This window comes from Topomyia yanbarensis, chromosome 3 (assembly GCF_030247195.1).
Source record: "Topomyia yanbarensis strain Yona2022 chromosome 3, ASM3024719v1, whole genome shotgun sequence".
Lineage (NCBI taxonomy): Eukaryota > Metazoa > Arthropoda > Insecta > Diptera > Culicidae > Topomyia > Topomyia yanbarensis.
The window spans coordinates 134,433,091-134,454,105 of NC_080672.1; the positions used below are offsets into that span (position 1 = coordinate 134,433,091).

The 21,015-nt window shown below is 39.1% G+C and overlaps 2 protein-coding genes across 2 annotated transcripts; one reads left to right on the forward strand and one right to left on the reverse strand.

Annotated features, from left to right (window-relative positions):
- Window positions 1–535: 535 nt before the first annotated feature.
- On the reverse strand, window positions 536–1,932 carry LOC131692452 (ADP-ribosylation factor-like protein 1). The gene is made up of 4 exons (XM_058979510.1): window positions 1,714–1,932; window positions 1,351–1,567; window positions 1,183–1,294; window positions 536–1,121 (listed from the first exon to the last, which is right to left on the reverse strand). The coding sequence occupies exons 1-4, from the start codon at window positions 1,715–1,717 to the stop codon at window positions 912–914; spliced, it is 543 nt and encodes a 180-aa protein (XP_058835493.1). The 5' UTR covers window positions 1,718–1,932; the 3' UTR covers window positions 536–911.
- A 16,132-nt stretch (window positions 1,933–18,064) lies between these two features.
- On the forward strand, window positions 18,065–19,357 carry LOC131692451 (kelch repeat and BTB domain-containing protein 2-like). The gene is made up of 2 exons (XM_058979509.1): window positions 18,065–18,896; window positions 18,953–19,357. The coding sequence occupies exons 1-2, from the start codon at window positions 18,094–18,096 to the stop codon at window positions 19,245–19,247; spliced, it is 1,098 nt and encodes a 365-aa protein (XP_058835492.1). The 5' UTR covers window positions 18,065–18,093; the 3' UTR covers window positions 19,248–19,357.
- Window positions 19,358–21,015: the final 1,658 nt, after the last annotated feature.

Consider the following 21,015-nt stretch of genomic DNA (forward strand, 5'->3'; position numbering starts at 1 on the left):
TCTCGACTCGATGTACAAGCTCACCTTGAACATCGAACCCAAGCGAACGATGTAGAAACTCTGGTTCAAACATCCGTGTACGCACACCGGATGCGCACAAGAGAACGATTCCCTAATTAAAAAAAATACACGAGCTTTAACTTATATAGTCCTACGATTCCACATATCGTTTGGATGATATCCTGAATAGGTCGTTAGGCTCTTGAATCATGAGATGTTTATTAGGGTTCGTACAAGGTAAAAAGATTTAACAATACGCACACCGTGTACGTACATGGGGTTTGGTTATGCAGGCGGACATGTGCACGTGTTTTCGTACGAAATAGCGTGGTTGAGTTCGTACACGAAGTGTGGGTTTTATAAGAGCGCAGAACCAGATCGAACATTGTGTACGATGTTCATTTGGGAAGACTGCGTATGACAGGGAATTACTGAAGAATCGAATTTACAACAGATTTAGATCGAGGATCGTATTAAGAAGTCAAAAGCACGCTTCGGGTTATTTCAGTCAAATATTAGTAGCGTAGTTTTTTTCATATTTGTATATATTACTTTTATATTTATGATAATTTAAATTAATGCGACAAGAATCTTTCTTGCGGAGTCCTCCGCAGAAGCTAATCGAGCCATGAAAGGCAAAGAAAAACGAACCAAAAACGCATGACTTACAAAACTAAATACGGATTTTTCCTGTTTTTTTGCGAGAAAGCCAATTCGCACTGTCAAATTTGAACCAATTAGAGGACATGCCTCCATCATTGTTGTCTGTTTTCACCATTATTAACACTTACGCTATCAAACATGAAAAACTAGTCCGATTGATAAATTCCCCTGCTGCATTGGTTGTTGGTTCTTGAACGCTGCTCCTGCGGTTGTTTTTTGTTTGTTGAATATACTGGCTCTCACTAGAACTATTTCCGGGATTGCAATGCATTTGCTAGCCAGTCCATCGCTTGGTCCAAACCTTCGCCTTTGGTGGCAGATGTCTTAAAAATTTGGAACGTTCGGTTTTTCAGTGCTTCTAGACCGAGAGCTTGGTGCACTTCCGCTACACTCATACAACCCTCCATGTCCTGTTTGTTCGCCAGTACTACCAAAATTGCACCAGCCAATTCGTCTTCCTACATGAAATACATAATAGATCTTACAATCTAATATAGCGCATCGATCCCTGAAACTTACCCTTAACATATAAAAGAGCTCATCTTTCGATATGCCTATCCTATCCTTATCTGCCGAATCTACCACGTAGATGATAGCGTCTGTATTACTGTAATAACACCGCCAATACGGCCTGAAATAAAATTAATATGTTGACTTTCGAATGCAAACTTTGTGCAATTTTCCTACCTTATACTGGTCTGGCCACCTAAATCCCACACCTGAAATTTGAGGTTTTTGTACGTCACCTGCTCAACGTTGAAACCGATCGTAGGTATTGTTGTGACTACCTCGCCAACTTGCAGTCGGTATAGGATAGTGGTCTTTCCAGCTCCATCTAATCCGAGAATCAAGATACGCATTTCTCGGTTCCCAAGTAGGCCACGGAAGTAGCTAAATAATCCTCCTGCAAATAGCCGAAGTAGGGTTTAGTTTTAAGCAAGGATTTTGCATCGCCGGTTTCCGAAGTTTGTTAAACAAACGATATAAGATCAGTAGCAGAAACGGGGTGTATGATCTGATACGTATTGAGATTTTGTAAACATTACTCACCCATATTTACGCTGCACTGGATGTTCCGATGAGAGTGGTTATCTGTTGGGATTGTCCACTATTTCAACCGGGTCACAAATTCTCTGGTTTTTTACGGGGCAGAGATAATTTTACAAAAGAAAACGTGAAAACAGTATGCACAGAAAAATGAAAGAACCTAGTGACGAGAATCTGCAGCGCTCACGATAGCAGAATATTCGATGACAGTTCACTGGCATTTTGACGTGTAATAAAAAGTAATCGCGTAGTGCTGGACGACATTTGATTTGTTGGCAGCCAGTGATGCCAGGCGTTAAAGTGCTAATACACTGAAAATAATGTCTTGTGGATTGATATCCATATTAAATTTGCAAAAGGGCAAATAAGATTTGTAAATAAAGTTTATTTTGATGGTTTCTCTTAATTTACTATAATTTCAAAGCAGTAAACAATTGAAATTACTTCTACGAAGAGTAAAAGTTTACATTAACGCATATTTTTCATGAAATTCCACTCTACAGCAGACTAATGAGCGAAACAAGTTTGTTTACAAAAAACACTTTCGCCCTTTTGACGAATTGATATTGATATGTAGGACGCTGAGGGGACATGCAAATAGCAAAAAATCGAACGTCAAATGCACCAGGGGGTACGGTCAAATGCAGCCAATCCATTAGCGACCCTTACACGATCAATATTTTTGACAATAATAGAGAGTATCGACAACAGTATTGTACGTGTAATGGAATTATTAGGGGCCCTTACACGAGCAATAAAAGTGTCATTACTAAGCAGTGTCATTACTGGAATTGTATGGGAATTCCATTATTACTCGCCTTACACGTTCATTAAAAGTGACATTACTGCACAGTAATGACATTACTAACGCCTCGTGTACGGGGCCCTATTGACGTATTGACGATGTGCATTTCAAATGGGATTGACGTATTGAAGCAATATCGTCAATACTGTATATTGACAAAAATATTGAACGTGTATGGGCCGCTATTTAAACTATGTGAGGCAAAAAGAGAGGCTATGTGACACGAACGATTGAATGAACAACAAAAAATAAACGAAAAAGAAAATATCTATCGGCAAGTCCCGTCCCAGGTAGGACGTGTTATCAAAAGCACTCTCGACGTCAAGGAAAGCTCAAATTGCTATTTTCTTGAAATTGAGGGTTGTTTCCATAGATATTATCGTTACAGTTGAAACCTAGAAAGTCCAACACCATCATTTTGTAACCTGATATTGCTGCTACCGCATAGAAAAATATAAAATTGGGCATAGTGATTAATAACGCATAAATTTTACGAATCACTTATGATTCTTTTTTATATGAAATCTGTGCACATTTGTGACACTTTCCATGTGCCAGCTCTTGTAGGCAGCTGGCTGAAACGCTGAAGGCAACTGTGTGTTCGAAGTTTGACTGGCTGAATGTGCTGTACAGCCAAAAGCCATGGAACATTTTCGACAGGAGGATGCTGTTCCCGATTTTGAAGAGTGTCTTGCGGCTGCCACCAGCATATCTTCCACTAATAGCTTTGATGATGCATAGGCGACAGTTCTTGACAAGTTTGTCAGCGTGCTTGAGAAATTTTCGTTTTGAGTCCACTTGAACTCCGAGTATCTTCGCTATTTTTACCTGGCGAATGGTTCCATCAGTTGTTACCAGCCCTGGCAACTTTATGTGTGAGCCGCCGGCACAAACGTGTAGTCATTGTGATCCATGTCCTGTCGAAGGTCTTTAATAGGTCGAGAAGAACAACATCTGCATGCATGTCGGATTGAATCGCATTTTCCAGCAGCGTCTCAAGGTGTGCAAGGTGACGATCCGCGCCCGTGCCAGGGCGGAAAGTGAACTGTTGACTTCTTAGTCACTTATTAAACTCGATGTCCTGTACCAGCCGTCGATTTATCATCCTCTCCAGTATCTTTCCAACACAGCTGGTCAATGATATGGGACGGGATTCATCTGCTTCTGTCCCTTTCTTCCCAGTTTTCGTGAGCGGGATTACAATAGCTTCCTTCCATTTTGCGGAGACGATGCCACTACTCCAGAAGCCGTTGTATATGTCGAGTAGCATTAGTTTGGCTTGGATGGGTAGTTGTTTCAGTAATGGATAGCCGAATCGAGCTGAGCCTTCCGACTGACCCGCAGGCTTGCTCATGTCAATTCACTCAGACTGAAGTTGGCATCCAGTGCCGTTGGGGCCACGTCTAAGTTAGGCTCTTTTTCTCCTCCGGTGTTTTCCGTTTCTGAAAGGCTTTTGGATAGCCTACTGTTGCGGAGACAGTGGCGAAATGAACCGCCAATGATTCCGCCATGTCGGCAGGTTCGTGGGTTACTGTTTCGTCGACTCGAAGATATTTTTTATTCCACCTCCTTTTTACACTGCGTGCGTTGATGTTACTTCATAGTTTCTGCGATGTGGCCGGATTGATTTCACCTACGAACCTTTCCCAGCTGGCTTTCTTAGCTTCGTCTATCGCTTTTTTTGCTTCAGCCCTTGCTTTTTGAAAGTATTTCAGCGCCATGTCCTTTCATGTGTCAGTTCCGTTCAGACGACGTAGTGCTCGAAATATTTTTCTTCTCCATTTTTTTGCCTTTTTAGGTGTTTCGTTCCACCACGGCACAGTTTTTGATCCTGGTAATCCTGTTGTTCGAGGTATCGTTTTTTTCACCGAGTCAAAAACCAGCTAATCGATTTGTAGGGTATAGTTGGCTGCGTATTCCATCCTGGTACAATTCCTACAATTCCCAATTTGCGCCGTCGTATCGGCACCGTAGTTTTGTACAAAGAGTTGGAGTCAAGTGGCTAGTGACCCGTCGGATTGGAAGATGGTCATCCACAACCTGCCAGTTAAATCTAGATGTGATTTGCCAAGAAACAAGCGAGAGGTCGATTGCTGTTGTAGTTCCATCGGCGAAATTGATCCGTGTATGGCTTCCATCATTCGGGACGGGAAGACCGTAGACTGTGCTAAACTTCTCAATCATTCTTCCTTTTTGGTTGGTTGACTTCGATCCCCACTCGGTGCTGGATGCGTTGAAGTCCCCCATTAAAATTATGGGCTCGGTGTAAATCTGGACGGCTACTACCTGCATCTCGGTGTTGATTGGATTGTGGGGAATACCTTTTCGTACCGCCCGGAGCTGCTCCATGATGGTGTTTGTGGGTTGTTCCTTCGACGAGATGGGTATCGTAATCTTTGATAGTGGATGAACTGTTGAGTGGTGTCTTCGTTTCCTGAAGAGCCAAATGAGGGGGGGGGGGGGATATTGTATAATTAGTACTTGTAGTTCGGGTAGTCTGTAGCGTAGTCTGGCGATGTTCCATTGTAGTGCGAATGTGTTGTCGATAGGATTGCTAGCTTCTTTTCTTCGGCAATTATTGTTGTGTGGGGCCATTGGGAGGTCCAGGATTTTTCTTCTCCCGTTTCCGTTTGACAACACCGGTTTTCCGTTACACTCATAGCTTCGGTGTTGGTGTCCGAGTTTGGGGTACCGTAGGGGTCTTTGTTGATGCCCACTAAATCCGTCGTCATACCCAATGATTCGGTGATCGTCGATTTTCCAGTAATGACCTTTTTCAAGGAGGGAAGCCGGAATTCTGGTGGGGTCGTTATTTCGGGCGATACTTCCTTTATGCGTTTGTTCTATTTATTTTCTTTGGTTCGTTCTTCAGTGTTTTTTCATTGGAAGCCAGGCTGCTTCTTTAGTTGTTTCAGTACATCGGCTAGTTGATTTCGTAGAGAAGCTATCTCACCTTCGCATCCTAATCGACTTGTCCCTTGCCAATGTTAGCATATAGGACTTCGGTCCGGCGCAGCTATCATGACACTTTTTGGCTTCGGGATATGACAACCCTTGTTCGATTTTGTATTTTACAATTTCGTTCTCCTTTATGTAGAGCGGGCAGTTCCGATCGGTTGGCCTATGCCCTTCCTAGCAATGGTAATATTGTGCGGCTTCTGTGCAGTCTTCAGAACTGTACCCTTCACCGGAGTATTTTTGGCAGCGGTAGAGGGTTAGTGCGCACGATTTGGTACACATAGTGCTCCAAAGTAGATGTGTTTAGGCCAGGTAGTTCCAACGATTGTCAGTACCATCGTAGAGGAAGTTTTATCCACTACCCGTTGTAAATCTTCGTACGTGCGTCACGCCCTGGGGTGCCAGCTCAGTCAGCTGATCTTCTTGCGACATTTGGATCACTTCCGGGCAGTTGACAATGCATCTGCTGTAGTTGAGTGTCGGATGGGTGGTAACTTCAACGGGTATTTTATCAACTAGCTGTTTCATGTCCAGCAATTTGTTAGCATGTATTTGGCTTTGTACCTTGATGATATACTTTGTGCCCTTCGTGTTTTCCTTCGGGGTCCATCCATTGCGGACAGGCGGCTCCGTAGTCAACTGGCGGTCGAGACAGCCCATAGCTTAGCGATGAGGCCATTCGGTCTTTCGACGCGTGGAACTACTATCGATGACGTTAGCAGACAGGCACGAGAGAAACCGACGACAACAATTTTACTGACTCCCGACGACGCTTTCCCACTCTGTGCCGGTTGTCACTCTCGCAGGAACGAAACGACCATGTTTACTGTTACGACCAGGTATCTGCTACGCCGCCATGATTTCAAAGCCAACATCTAAAACGTCGCGTTAGGGTCGATCCACAATAAACAGAATCGATTTCATTCGACACAATTTTGCGATGGTCGAGTTCGTTTAATTTGTTGGTGCGCCATAGTGTAAAGCTTTTGTATTCACCGATATGTCCAAAACAACACATTTCTTCAATTAGCTGTCGAATATTTTCGTTTTTTAACAAATGTCTAAAAATTGAGTCTTGCCGTACGGTATCTGACTAGTGAAAATCGAGCTTCGAGTAAAACGAGCAGAACAATTTCCCAGTTAAGCTCAACCGGAAATGAACCGGAATTTTGGCTGGTTCCCGTTCGTATTCCGGCTCCAGTGAAACAACCGATTCTAGTTAGAATCGGTTGTGTCACTGGAGCCGGAGTACGAACTGGAACCAGCCAGAATTCCAGTTCATTTCCGGCTAAACCTTACTGGGTTGAACTATCAGTGGGGCCCATAATTTGTGTGCCCGCTGAGATGTTAACTTGTGTCAGTTCAATACAAGTGGTATAGGTATGCCATATACGTGGTTACGACCGAGTTAGATTTTTCCCACCGACGACGATTGCTTTGATTTGGGTGTGTTTAGATGTGTAGAGCGAATAACTAGCGTCCGTTCAAGTCGCTTGTTAAATACATTAGATACAGAACACTAGATTAGGATTGTCGCTGGCATCAGTGGTAGGAACATCATTGTTTTGATTCCGGGATATACCTGTCAAATAGGCCAAATAAAAAAAGCAAAAAAAAATAATCCTCTATCGTCGTTTCATAGCGACGAATCATTTTTGTTCCTTTTAGCCACCAATACAATGGCCATTATTGGCTGATGTATTCTCACTAATTAGAAAGCACAAATTAACTAAACCTGTACTGAATTTTGATGAATTTTCATTTCCTTGTGCGGTATATACAAACTCTTTCATTTCATAACAATAACAGTCGAAAATTTACACCGAGAAAATTCGTTATATTGAATATATTGATTTCACACATAACTTTTTGCAATTTGTAGTAGAGCATAAAATTATCTGTCACCCATAGATACCAAGTGAAAATAATGAAATTATAATAGTATGCCACATAGAAATTTGTTCCATAACAGATATCACATCATTTATCTGTTTGCCTATTGTTTATTCTGCTGTAAATTTTATGCATTGGACATTTTCGGTTTTGAATGCATAAAAATCACAGTAGAATAAACGAGACTGAAATATAAAAGGTAAACTCTGCATATTACTAATTTGAAGTCCAACTAAACGGTTTGTGGTTACAAGCAGGCCATATTTTTCTGCGTGTACCAAAAGTGCGGACCAATGATTTTTACTAGAGAGACTTTCGATGCCTTGACAGATATATACCGAAAGCAAAACAAACATGTTCCGAGACGAAAACAATGGGAACACCAGCGACAATCCTAATCTAGTGTTCTGTATCTACTTTAAATACCAACTGATGACCCTAATTGTGGACATACGTACAAGAGTTCCGTCTTCCGATGTCCCGAAAGAGCAGCAGCACTTCGCTCCCACTCAGTTGGACTTGAACTAATTCATAGCCCTTATCTTTGAGTAATATGGGTAAACGAGTGGATTACAGGTATGCAAATATGCATGCGAGGTGCAGCCACATCCGAAGGATTACCAGAAAATTGAAATTACTGTTTTGAGAAAATCGTCTAATCAACCTACGGAAATTGATATCAAATCGAGATGTCCTTAAAACTCCGCAGGATAAGCTTGAGCTTCTCTTGCCTCATCTTTAGGCAGCATTTGGCTCAATGTACATTAGGCTTCATAGGTTTCGGTCTAATGACCATTAGGTCCAATGTGCTTTCGGCCCAATGTTCATTCGGCATAATGTCCATTCGTTCTAGTGTCTTTACGACCTAATATCCATTCGGCAGAATGAACTTCGTCCTAATGGCATATGACCCATACCCATACATCATACACATATCTTAAAACTAAGAACAGATGAATTTTATGGAGGATTTTTGAAGACTACAAGCACAGTTTGGCACTTTTAAACAAAAAAGATTATTGGATTCAGCAATTAATACTTGGGTACACACTATTCGGTTTGTGTTTGATTGGTACGAAGCTGTGGAAGTGCGCTCTAACATTTTGGACTGTCATGAAATCATTGCCTCATAAAACCCAAAATCAATGCAAACTGCACTTCATCTAGTGAAATCGTGGTTGAAACTTGGTAAACAGGTTGCGATGAATATTGTACAAATTAATCCTAACAAAAAATGTTTCATAGAGAACGTGGACATATTCATAAAAGGGGGATCACAATCGAATGTAATTATTGATCCTTATTGAAAAGAAATACATGTCTATTATCTGTTATAAAATGTTACACCTAAATCCTCTCTAGAGAGTAGTCTCTTCAGTCTACACCGTTGGCTTGGATTTGTGTACAATTATTATTTTGCTGCTCTCGTGCGACTTGTCGTCGACATGAGGCGACAGCAGCAACCAAACGAACAGGCTCTTGCAGTGCGCGTCGACCTACACAAAGGCGAGACTTGGAGATAAACTATTTACGCCAACGGGAAAGTTGATCAGCCGATATGAAAAATGCGTGAGAGGGACCAAAGGCGAGAAAAAAATCAATTAATAATTTAATTTTTATGAATAGGTATAAAGTAAGTTTATATGTCGCTCCATGTTTATGAGCGGTTTCTGTTACTTTTCTCTCACCTTACAGCACACATTTTCGCTCAGCCTTAAACGAATCTCGCGATAACCAGGATCCACGATCGAGTCCCCTTTGGCGCGCAGAAATTCCTTGGTGTATATTCGAAGAGTTGATGAGGCACATTCCAACGCATTATGGAACCGAAAAGCAGAAATAATGCGCGAGGGACGAAAGAAATATGTTATTGAAATTTCTTCGTCTCTCTTTTTCGCGAAGAAAGAGAGGAAAGTTTTCAGATATTCGAACACGATAACGAAGCAGACGGGGTTCAGCGCATTCTTCGCTATGGCTTAAGCATGCGGACTCGGGGACCGGAAGGGCGTTTTCAATTGGGAAGCTCATTTGCGTTGACAAGATCGGAATTGTGAAATACGGTCGAAACTTGGTTACAGCGGATTTATTTACGGTGATACGGTTGCCCTCTAGTATGTACATTTCCACATTTTACACTTTATACAGTTGTGAATGCTTGACCTATTTTCAAAATTGAAAATGCTTAATTTAAGTCACATCGCTAGTTGGCATTGGTATATGTGGTATTATTTTTGAACAGTATAAGGGACATGACGATTTTCGTAACACGGTCTTTCAAAAAAGTTGAACAAACTTTTCAAGTGACTTAGTATAGGTTGTAGGTCTAATAAAATGCAACACAAAACAATTTTTTGAAAACTTGTGTACGCCCTCAAAATCTTAATTTTGTAGCAAAAAAGTTTTCTGAGGCCTTCAGCACAAAAAACTAAACGATTGGCGTAACGTAGAAGGCGCTCGACAAGCTAAGAAATTCATACATCCAGATACAACGAAAGCCAAAAAACTAATGGATCTAAAACGTAAAGACTTACGTATAATCACATGTTTATTTACGGGACATTGTCCTGCTAAGTATCATCTGCAAAAAGTTGGCAAAAGTCAAGATGACATTTGTCGATTTTGATTTTCTTCGAAGGGAGCGATACTTCGGAAGGCATCTTATGACGCCCCATGAGTTATGGCATACCTGTCTCAAACGGATCCTCAGCTACATTAATAATGTACTACCCGGTTGGGACTACACATGTGGACAAACAAACAACTCGATTCCAACTACATTGGATTCGGGCAATTTGTAACATGTAGAGTAAACAGGGGCAGCCACAAAAAATAACCTGAATAGTGGTCGCAGTGGCAAAGTTTCCCCCAACAAAAAAAGGTAGAAAAACCGAATCTACTGCTTTCCAGAGTGTTATAAACAAAAACGCAACCCGATGATAATAAAATGTGGGTTGGTTAAACTGAAGAAAACCGATTCATTGCTTCTCCAGATGGAGTCGATTGTTTGAACAACGTCGTTTTAGAAATTAAATGCCCCTTGGCATGTGAGAACGGCAGTATTCTGGAATTGTAACAATTTCGGACGGTGAAAAATATGTAAAACGGTGCCCGATTACTGGTGAGCAACAATTGAACAAAATCCGCGCATAATACTGCCAAGTTCAAGTTTTTTGCACCAAGAATAAAGTTAATAAATTGAAATGGTTATACTTCACTCGCATGCTTGCAACACTTTTACCAGATTGGAAAACGTAAACTTGTCACAAATGTTAATCATACTGAGGTGTTTACTCATTGATCTATTTTTATTTAATTGCAGAGTGAGTAAAGGCGCTTTAACCTAGGCTTATTAGCCAGGGCAAGGTGTAAATACCTCTGTCCCATCCCAAAGGACCAAAGGAGTGACATTAATCTTCTTAGCCAAGTCACTCCCAACGATTTATTATAATCCCTTTAAACTGAAACGGTCGGTACGGTTGTCCTCGTTTCTTCCTCCTTTAAGATTCAAAACAATTCGTTGATTAAATTATCCATTAAATGAATAGTTTAGTTGCCGTCTTATTTTGAAACATCTTCAAACCCAACTCTGCACATTAGGCCTGGCCGTTTTAATATTTGCGACATATGAAAAAATGCTTCAAATATTAATATTGACAAGAAAAACACTACAGACTAACTGCAGTGTTTTCCAGGATGCTTTTCAATACTAGCTGTGTAAGGGTTAGAATAGAATAGAATAGAATGATCTATTTTTATTTAATTGCTACGTAAGCTGTTACCTATTCCTTCCAGCGCGAGAAAAGAGTATTCCGCCAACTTACCCCATCCGCCAACTAGCCCAGTGGTCCAGGGCCGCCGAGGGGGGGGGGGGAGGGGGGACGGAGTGTTTCCCCTGGGCCCGGAGTTATAGAAGGGAACGAATGATTCTGACAAATAGTGTTTCAATAAAAAATTATTTTAAAATGCAATTACAAATATATGATTTTCTCAATTAGAAGATCAAAATTTTTCGATTATAGAAATTATGACGACTACGACGTCGTGGATGGACGAAACAAAATGAAGGTGTTACAACTCATAAGGCCAAACTGAACAGCGGTCAATGGTTTGTCTTGGCAAAAACAGAAATTCCCAAATATGGTCCAATTTCTATCATAAAGTCAATTGTAAATTATACTATGCAGAGGCCCTTATTTTCTCCGGTTTCAATCCCGGTAATATTCAATAATTTTTTTGCCAACCTCATGGATGCTCGATTCCATGAGGTAGTAATATCATAAAGACTTAGCCTTAGCTAAGCAAGTTTTCATTGACGCCGCGCTTTGTATAAGCGAAGGTGTTTAATGATAGCAAATATGTTTGTTTACGCTACAACCCAACCGTAGCATGGGCATGGCATTACCTCGGGAAACGGTCCATTGTTTTTAATTGAATCGGCTAGCGACCGACAGCTCTAACTGAGAGTATTAGAAATGTTCTCAAAAAAGCTTCGTGTTTTTCGTTCAGAGATGCGCGAATGAGGTCTAAACACGCGTTATCTTGGTCTTTAATGGGTTTAGTGAGTCAGTTCCGTTGAGACAGTGCAGTCTGTAAGTTATTGTACACCCGACCGCGACCGGTATGTGAAAAGTTAGTGATCAACAGCAACCGACTTGTAATCCCGTGGTGTACGGGTATGGAATAAAAGTGCTGGAATTTGTTATATTGTATAAAATACATTTACTAGAACCACTAGTGACGAAATAAATTCTATAAAAACCGAATAAAATACCCAATGGGTATTTTACTTTTTATTACCCATACATTGTTGAAAGCTCTCGAAGAACATTATAATCACAAACGGTTGAAAGTGATTGAATAAAAAGCCAACCGCTGAGAGTGACAAAGTGGCCAACCGTAGGTCACGCTCTACAACTATAAAGTTTATACTGTATAGAAAACTAATCAAAAGCAGGGCCGGCGGAAAGCGTGGGTAGTATGAGTAGTACTACCCACTCGAAAATAACCGAGTGGGTAATTACCCACTCGAAATTTTGAACCATTTCAGAAAATTTAGATGTGCAACGCATGTATCTCGTACTACACAAATTTGGAAACATCGATGTACCACAATTACATTTGCATAACGAACGTGACTTAATGTGAATGTAATGTAAGCGTGTGCATTGCGAAAAGGGACAAAATCCTTACTAATGGACCCCTCACTCTATGCTTTCTACCCACTCGGGCGTAAAGTGTTTCGCCGCCCCTGATCAAAAGAAAACGTTGAGCTTGAGCTTGTGCGACCACCCCTGGCTGCTACTCCGTTATCGATCTGGACTAGCTGAAGTTGCACAGGGAATCAAGTAGATAATTATGCTTGGGAGTAGCGAAACATCTTTCAATGTGCAACTCCTGGTAATCCTAAAGTGTTATTGATCCATACCGGCGCCGGCCAGACCCTAACGTAGATCGCGGAAGGAAAGGGAAGGAATGGTTAGTCCGATACTTGCTTTTGTTAGAGGCCGTATATATTACTGCGCACTCCACAAGTATCACGGAAGGAGGATAGTTGTTAGTAAGTATAAAAGTTGGATTTTATTTCTTCTTTACTGACGCAGGAGAGGAGACTCCATTATCTGGACTAGAGATATCGATCCATCAACTCATGGACCGGGGACCAACGACTTTACTTCCCTTCCGAAGGAAGACGTGGCCACAGATTTTTTCACCTCAGAAAAATCTCAACGACCTCGGCTGTGATTGAACCCAGGCCAACTGGAATGAGTGGCGGTCACGCTTACCACTCAACCACCGGCGCCGTCTGTATAGAAAACTAATCAAAAGAAAACGTTGAGAACTCGAAAAAGAACTTTAAAAAAATGAGTATTAGGAGACTGAAATTTAATTCATATTTCAAATTTTACTATTATTATCTCATGGATTTGAACCGATTCTTTAAAAAATTCTTAAGTGTTTTTGAGTTCCGGGCTCTTGAAAAACTGATTTCGATTCGTATTTTACTAAATAATTTTCGGACTCACTTAAAAAAGTTATTTAAATACGAGAACCAGAAAGTTTTTCATTTTTAACTAACTTTCTTAATTGAATTTTTTTAAATTTTCTGGAATATCGTCGGAGAAATACTATATTCATCATATAATCTAGAGTTTCAATTCATTTCAATTTTTTCTCTTGTTTCGCATTTTAATATTCTGAATTTTATGTTGTTTCTTTTTCTATTTCATCCAGGATGGTTATTCTAGTTACAGTTCTCTAGTTTCAATGAACTTGTAATTTGAAATACAAATCATTGAGCGTTTTCGGAGTCTCGATTCTCTCATTGATAAAACGACAAAAGCGAGCGATGCTTCTTTTTAGCTTTTTGAGGGTTAATATGAATTTACTTATTATTTAACTCATCTATTTTTTTAAATTTCTCTTATTTTTCTTCTTTGTAATATTGTTATTTTTTCCCATGTCGTTTAGCATTTTCTTTTTATCCACTCCAAGCAAATTGATTGTTTCAATTAATCAATCTGCTTCATGCTGCTGTTTATTCAAATTTTATTAATTTCAAATATTAATTATTCCATTGTCTTAATTTTGTTCATGTTTCTGCGTTAGCTTGGCGATGACTTCATTTTCTGTTGTTTCTTTGCTTTGGATTTTTTAAAATTTTAAGTATTGGCACGTTTTCGATTATTCGCATGTTATTAATCTTTTTCCGCTATTTTAAATGTAACTATTCACCTTTCTCGTTTTGTTCCATGTTATCTTTTTATTATTTTGTCTTGTTTGTTCCTTTTTTTTGTTTCTCTCTCTTTATATTATACCTCCATCGAATGTTCTTTATCCTTTTTTTCAATATTTGTTTTTATTTTGCTACTATCTTTGCAATTTGCACAAGTAATGTAATTGGGAGTTTTTTTTTTAATTATTGTTTTAAATATATAAATGATGGACTCGCAAAATTCAGTTTTCCCCGAAACCGAAGAAAATCAGCTACACTATCGAGCAAATGAATGACCTGGCCAAATGTGTTTTTTTCTTTAAAGAATTCTAGTTAAAAACTAGCCAAAGATTCGAACAAATAGGAATTATTGGTTAATCGGGTCCGTTCAAAACCGCAATTTCAAAATAATTTTGTAGAGATTTTTAAGAGGTTTTGCGATCAAATTTCGGTCGACTTGAACTTGACGCATTTCTTTACAAGATTTTTAAAAAATCTGAAAAACTTTTTTTTTTGCCAGCGTACAGAAAGAAGCCCCTTGTGTGATTTTGACATTTGTTCTTCAGTTATCAAAGTGTCGTCCAAGCAAGATGAGCAACACAATGAAATTTTAGTCGCGTATCGCCTGAATCCGAACTACTTGCACGCCAAGTTAGCGAAATCGTTAAAAGTAACCAAGTCCACAGCCATCAGCGTAAAGTCAACGTGAAAGCATTTGAAGCTGTCAAAGTTCACAAAGAAATGTTTGATTTGGCAGGCTTTTTGAATTTGTGGTTTGAAAAGTGACATTTCCAATGCAACCGAGACTTTTAACTAAGAATCCCACTTTTGTTTTTTTCTCATAACTTTTCAGTGAAATAAAAATTTTAATTGCAAAGCTCGCCAGCTTGTAGTCAATTCGTATTGCAAGAGCTATGAATAATGTTTAAATCCGAATACTCTGTCCTGTCAGTAATATAAACAGTTCTGAAAATCATGTCAAAACCAGGTTTTTGTAAAAACGTGCGGTAACTTGATCTCCCGCCTACTAGGGCTAAAGAAATAAAGTACACTATGACTTATAGGCACGAAAGTTCAGCTAATCACCTATCCTGACAAATTAATTAATAAGGCTATCTTTTTAGATGCACGACAAACTTAAACCACAGTAGAAAGTCATGACAAGTATTTGAGGTAAATCAGTGCTATTTAACTTGCTTTTCTAATCTTCAATATTTGTTCAAGGAAAAAAAAACATTTTAAATCAATTAATGGTGTCAGGAACTTTATGGAAATGATTGTATGACCTATCACCTCGTACCCCTCCTGAGCCAATCGCGAAATGCATGTCGCAATACGGAGAAGTAGAATCCGTTACACCTGATACTTGGAGAAACTTCTTCCCGGGTACTCCTAATAGCGTTTTTGTAGTGAGGATGCGGGTTGAAAGGCCTATACCCTCCTACTTGACAATGAAACTCAAAACTTACGGAACTACAATTATGCAAACTACGCTATGCACCCATGAGGGGCAAACTCCTATGTGCAAGTATTGTAATCAGACAGCTCATCATGGACAACCGACTGCCAACTCATCTACGGCAAACCAACCCAAAACAGAGTTTTCAATAACAATGCCTGAACCACAAACGGTGGCCAAATTTGTGGCAGCAGTTGCACAGACCATAATGACAACCACAAAAGAAGCATGCAGTACCGCAAAATCAACTGTAAGCAACATTGGCAAGGATAACAATAACAGTGACGGATTTACGCTGGTCAACAATAAGTGTAAGAAACAGGGAAAAACATCTGATCGCGGACACCAAGCCGGCTTCGACCTGGACGTGAAAAACAAAAAACAAAAAATATTATATAACTTTTCCAAACCAAATGTAATACATCAGATTGGTTTTTTGAACATCATAAACGACAAAATATTTCATTTTCTTTTTATATTGTGATGATAACTTAGCCTTATTAAGTCTTTGGAGAAGTTTTCGTAGTTTATGAGCCCCCTCTTTTTGTTAAAACAACAGTTAGGGTGGTTCTAGTTTAACCAAGATCAAAAAATTAACTTTTTAATCATTCTAGCTAGAACCAAACGACCTTCAGCGAAGTTGTAGAACGACAAATTTTGGAAAAGTTTTCTGAACACATGTAAGCTCTATCTGTCATACTTTTTATTTTACAACAAATTTAAAGTCGGAGCTTAGGGTGTTTCTTCGAAATACAGTTTTATTCTAATAACTTTTGCTGTATTCATTTAAAACTGAAGTAGTCTTCAGACAACTTTAAGGTTGTTTCAAGATGAATAATTTGTTTAAGGGCACCATATATCTAGCTATTTCCGTTGAAAAGTTATGAGCACTTTTTCGCCAAAAATGGGGTTGTTTGGAATAACAATATCACTCATTTGGGGCAAATAAAAGATAATTCTTTTTGAACTATAAATAAGGTCATGATTAACGTTATAATTGAGCACGCGAATTCGATATTTTTTTAAATTTCATAAAATTGATTTAAAAAAATCTATTTTTGAAATATTAAGTGCTTATATCTTCTGAAAAATAAAAGCTAGAATTTCGATGTATTAAAAGAAAATGTTCGTCTTCAAAAACTCTGAAAAACATCTGAAGGATAGGTTGGAAAAAAATGAAAACTGAAAAAGTTATATTAAAAATTTGGTTTTTCATGAATTGACTTTTTGTAATACGTTTAAATTAAATTTAATTTAGAAATACTTTCAGATATTTTGAAGGAGAACAATTTGTCTTAATATATTGAACCTCTAGCTTCGCTCGTTAGAAAGTTATATATACTTTTTACTAAAAATAAGCTATCTTTTGAGTAAATATTGCAAGATATAAAAATATCGCATTTGCCATTTTTTTGGTGATCTATACTACAAAGCATGCTATTTTATATGAAAGCAACAGTATTTAATGTTCAGTGCCCGAATTGAAGATAATTCTATTTGAAAAAGTTATATTTTTTATATAAAAGTTCTTATAACTTTAAAGCGAAAAAATTTAAGTAGTTGGTGTTTTAAATCAAATTATGTGCCTTAAAATAATCTTCAAGTTGTCTAAAGGGTACTTTAGCGTAAAATAAAACCTTCAAAAGTTATAGAAATAAAACCGTTTTTTAAGGAACACTCAAAAGCTTACATTTGAATTTCTCGTGCAATGGAAAATATAAAAGCTAAAGCTTGCATGTCTTCAGCAAATGTTGCTCTACAACTTCATCGAAGACAGCAAAGCTCTATCTCAAACCGGAAAAAGGTCCATTTTAAATAATGCCAAATTTAGAACCACTCTAGCATCGATTTAAACAAAAAGAAGGACCTTGCAAAGTACAACAACTTTGCCATGTTGTAAGGCTAAATCATTTAATTTTAGCAAAAAAGTTAAAATTCCTGCTAAATTCGCATTCTGGACCACTGTGCATTGGTTAGATGTTTTGTCAATCGTTTCTTTTGGCATCGCATTATTGACATTATCAGTACTCTCGCTGAAATAATATTGATCGACTAGGGGCCGCTATTAGATTTCAATCCTCAACCCTAAGTACAGTCACGACACTCCCATTACCAGCACCAATTCATGTTTTGCCAAACTGTTTTAACGCACTATTCAGATATATCCCAGGCTCTGTACTTATCTTGATACTGATGTGGGTACCTGTTTTTGACCACTGTGCATTGGTTAGATGTTTTGTCAATCGTTTCTTTTGGCATCACATTATTGACATTATCAGTACTCTCGCTGAAATAATATTGATCGTCTAGGGGCCGCTATTAGATTTCAATCCTCAACCCTAAGTACAGTCACGACACTCCCATTACCAGCACCAATTCATGTTTTGCCAAACTGTTTTATCGCACTATTCAGATATATCCCAGGCTCTGTACTTATCTTGATACTGATGTGGGTACCTGTTTTTATTCAAACTGGGCTTCCGAAAATGCATCATAGTAACCGTTGCTGTCGAACTCATATACACGATCTAGTTTTGCTAATCAATAGCCGACGAGATGTCTGAGAATAGAATAGCTTCCGAACAAACCCAGTACTGGGATAGAATCGATTTCGAAGAAAAACCGAACCATTTGGAGCTCATTGAAAAACGACTGAACGAATTCAAGCACACAGATATTCGAATCCGTATCGGCGAGACTTTATTCGACTGTCACACGTTGCTGCTGCAGTGTTTTTCGGAAGTTTTCGATGAGCTGGGCAACATACCGGAGGTGGAGCTACCAGAGGAGAAGGTAACTCAGGAGGCGTTCCAGCTCATCTACGATTGGCTGTTATCGCAGAAACCAGTTGTGCAACGTGAACATTTCGTTGAGGTGTTTGTAGCGGCGGAGTACCTGCGCATTCCTGCCCTGATCAACCAGTGCTGGACTTGCGTGGACGATACGGAAGCATTGATGGAAGATCGTGCTTTTCGGTTGTACACTGAGGCAATTCCTTTCCAGCACACCGTTCTACAGAACATGATGCTGAGAAGAATTTGCAAATTTTTCCTTACTCTTGTCGCTTCCGACGAGTTTCTTCATCTACCGATAGAAGACTTAACTATCCTGTTGAATTCCAACTATATCGGAGTGTTCTCCGAGGCAGATGTTCTGTATGCTGCGGCCGTTTGGCTTATAGGTGAATGGGAAAGTCGCAGCAAATACGTCAGCGTTGTAATGAAACTGGTACGTTTTCCATTAATGAGTCAGTCTCTGCTGTCCAACTTGATCAAATGCGAAGAAGACGAACGTATTCATGGTATCTTGCAGCATGATGCAACGAAAAATCTTGCCATTCAAGCGTTGACCGATTTGTGGTAATAATTTCATTAGACAAAACGTACAATGTTCAACATGTTTCTTCGATTTCTAGTCAACTAACATCTGAACCACGGTCTGGTTCCTCAAGCCTCGGTTTTCATATAGTGAGAAAACCTGTTCAACGGATCTGGCTGAGAGATCCAACCGTATTGATGCAGGGAGATGAACCAATTGGACGTAGATCTCAGCGACAGGAATGTACTTTTGGTGAATTTATGAAACGATCGGATCATTTGGTTTCCAACCCAGACAGCTGGCTCAGTTGGGAGATAATTGAGCTCGATGATGATTGCAAGGTGCCCTCATCAAACGTAGCCTTTCATGAAGGAAATTCAAACACGGAATAGTGTTCGTTTTGGTTGAAAATCAAGGATCGTTGGTAGCGGCGTGGAATATATGGTATCTATTCGTAGCTGTAGCTAGTGCTTCATGCAACCCAAATTTGTTTCCCATCAAATCCTGAGGTTATATTACATCTGCGTGAAAGAATGTCTGTTGATTTTTTGCTTGAGTTCACAAAACTAAATGTATTACAGGTAGTATAGAGAGAAGTTCAACAGAAAAATCTATGTAATTCATCATTTATGCACTTTCATGCTACCAATATAATTCCCATGATCGAATATTTGTCCCGTTTTCTCTGGGATTTCCTATTTTTATAGGTCAGATTTGCGATCATGGGCAATATATACTTAGAAACAAAATACTTTGCGACACGATCAAGTTTAGCCAAGTTTGTTTTTGCCTAGCGTATGTTGAGCTTCGTTACAGGTTTCAAAAGCAATCCATTCTATCGATCAGTAGCAATCTGTTGTTACTCCAGCATTTTTTTCAAAATTTTTGAAATCAACAAAAATGCAGATTACTACTCTTATGTGTTTTGAAGTCTTTCGATTGTGTTTAAACTAATTTTAAGCGAAACGAATGGCTAAAACACATCAAATTAAGGTTAATATCCCAGAAATCAAATTTTTATTCATTTTGTAATGAGAGGTTATTATATAAACGTAATATTGAGCATTTCTAGAGAAATTTATTTTACATTGGAACTAAACTCGACTTCCTGTTCATTGTAATGATCTTTTTGTAGAATATGAACATGAACATTAATCATAAAAAATTGAGAACCAATCAAAGTTAATTCAACGTGTTACTCGCATAAATAGCATTATTGAAATGAGCGTAATTCAACTATTCGACAGCACTAGGAACTAAAATTAATGTCTAATGGAAAACAATATTAATTTGTCTCTAGATCCAAATTGCATTCGCACTTCCATCATCGTCTTTGCACCAAACAACGCAACAATGACAATGACTAACGTCCCGTTCCGAAAAAAAGCTGTTTCGTGCAAACGACAGTCTTCAGCTGTCTTCAGTATGTGCTGCTCTCATCGAAGTTATCTCTCCGAAACCGGCCCAGCCGCGTCCGGTCCTTCCCATCCGGAGAATTCAAACTTGATGAAGTAGGGTTTCTCATTCGCTCGGACAGGCCAAGCTTCCATTAGCCCAGGGTGTCCTCTCTATTCGCGTTTTTTTCCTTTTCGCCACGCATGCCACTTTCTTAGGTCAATTCTCTTTCAGTACACACACAGACGGCACACCACAGGGACGTAAACGAACCGAAGACGACGAACTCCACGGGGAAAAGAGCCATGTTCAATGTTCTTGCTATACGTATGGCAATTATTTGTCAGATTGGGAAAAAGCTACATTAGGTTGGTCGTTGCACATAATTAATTCAAGCAATGCGCAGTGATGGTAGAGGTACCCCACTCGCAGCTGATTAATTTTTTGTAGTTTGGATTCACTGAAATAGATTCCTTGCATCACAGCCCACCTTTAGCGGTTGTTTCAAATATATAAAAAATTTGCGTGACGCCTTTACTGTACTTCCGAGTCAATATAATCATTAGTATATTCTCACTATCTGTTCATTTGTTGCCGGCGAGTTGAAGTGTTTTTTCGTGTTATTAAAGTGTTCGATTTTTCTGATACGGTTGACTTATGTTGTAGTTTTTGTATTTTTTCAGCAAAGGTCCTCTAACTGATAAATGCATTCGGATAGCGGTAATTTACACGATGGACGATGTGATACGGGGCCCAAACGGTAAC

Excerpts from the sequence above, each read along its gene's own strand:
- LOC131692452 (XM_058979510.1), bottom strand. Across the intron at positions 1,295-1,350 it reads GGTGGCCAGACCAGTATAAG|GCCGTATTGGCGGTGTTATT; the intron begins GTAGGAAAATTG and ends ATTTTATTTCAG. Across the intron at positions 1,122-1,182 it reads AGCTCTTTTATATGTTAAGG|GAAGACGAATTGGCTGGTGC; the intron begins GTAAGTTTCAGG and ends TATTTCATGTAG.
- LOC131692451 (XM_058979509.1), top strand. The coding sequence starts at position 18,094 with ATGTCTGAGAATAGAATAGCTTCCGAACAAACCCAGTACTGGGATAGA. Across the intron at positions 18,897-18,952 it reads CAAGCGTTGACCGATTTGTG|TCAACTAACATCTGAACCAC; the intron begins GTAATAATTTCA and ends TTCGATTTCTAG.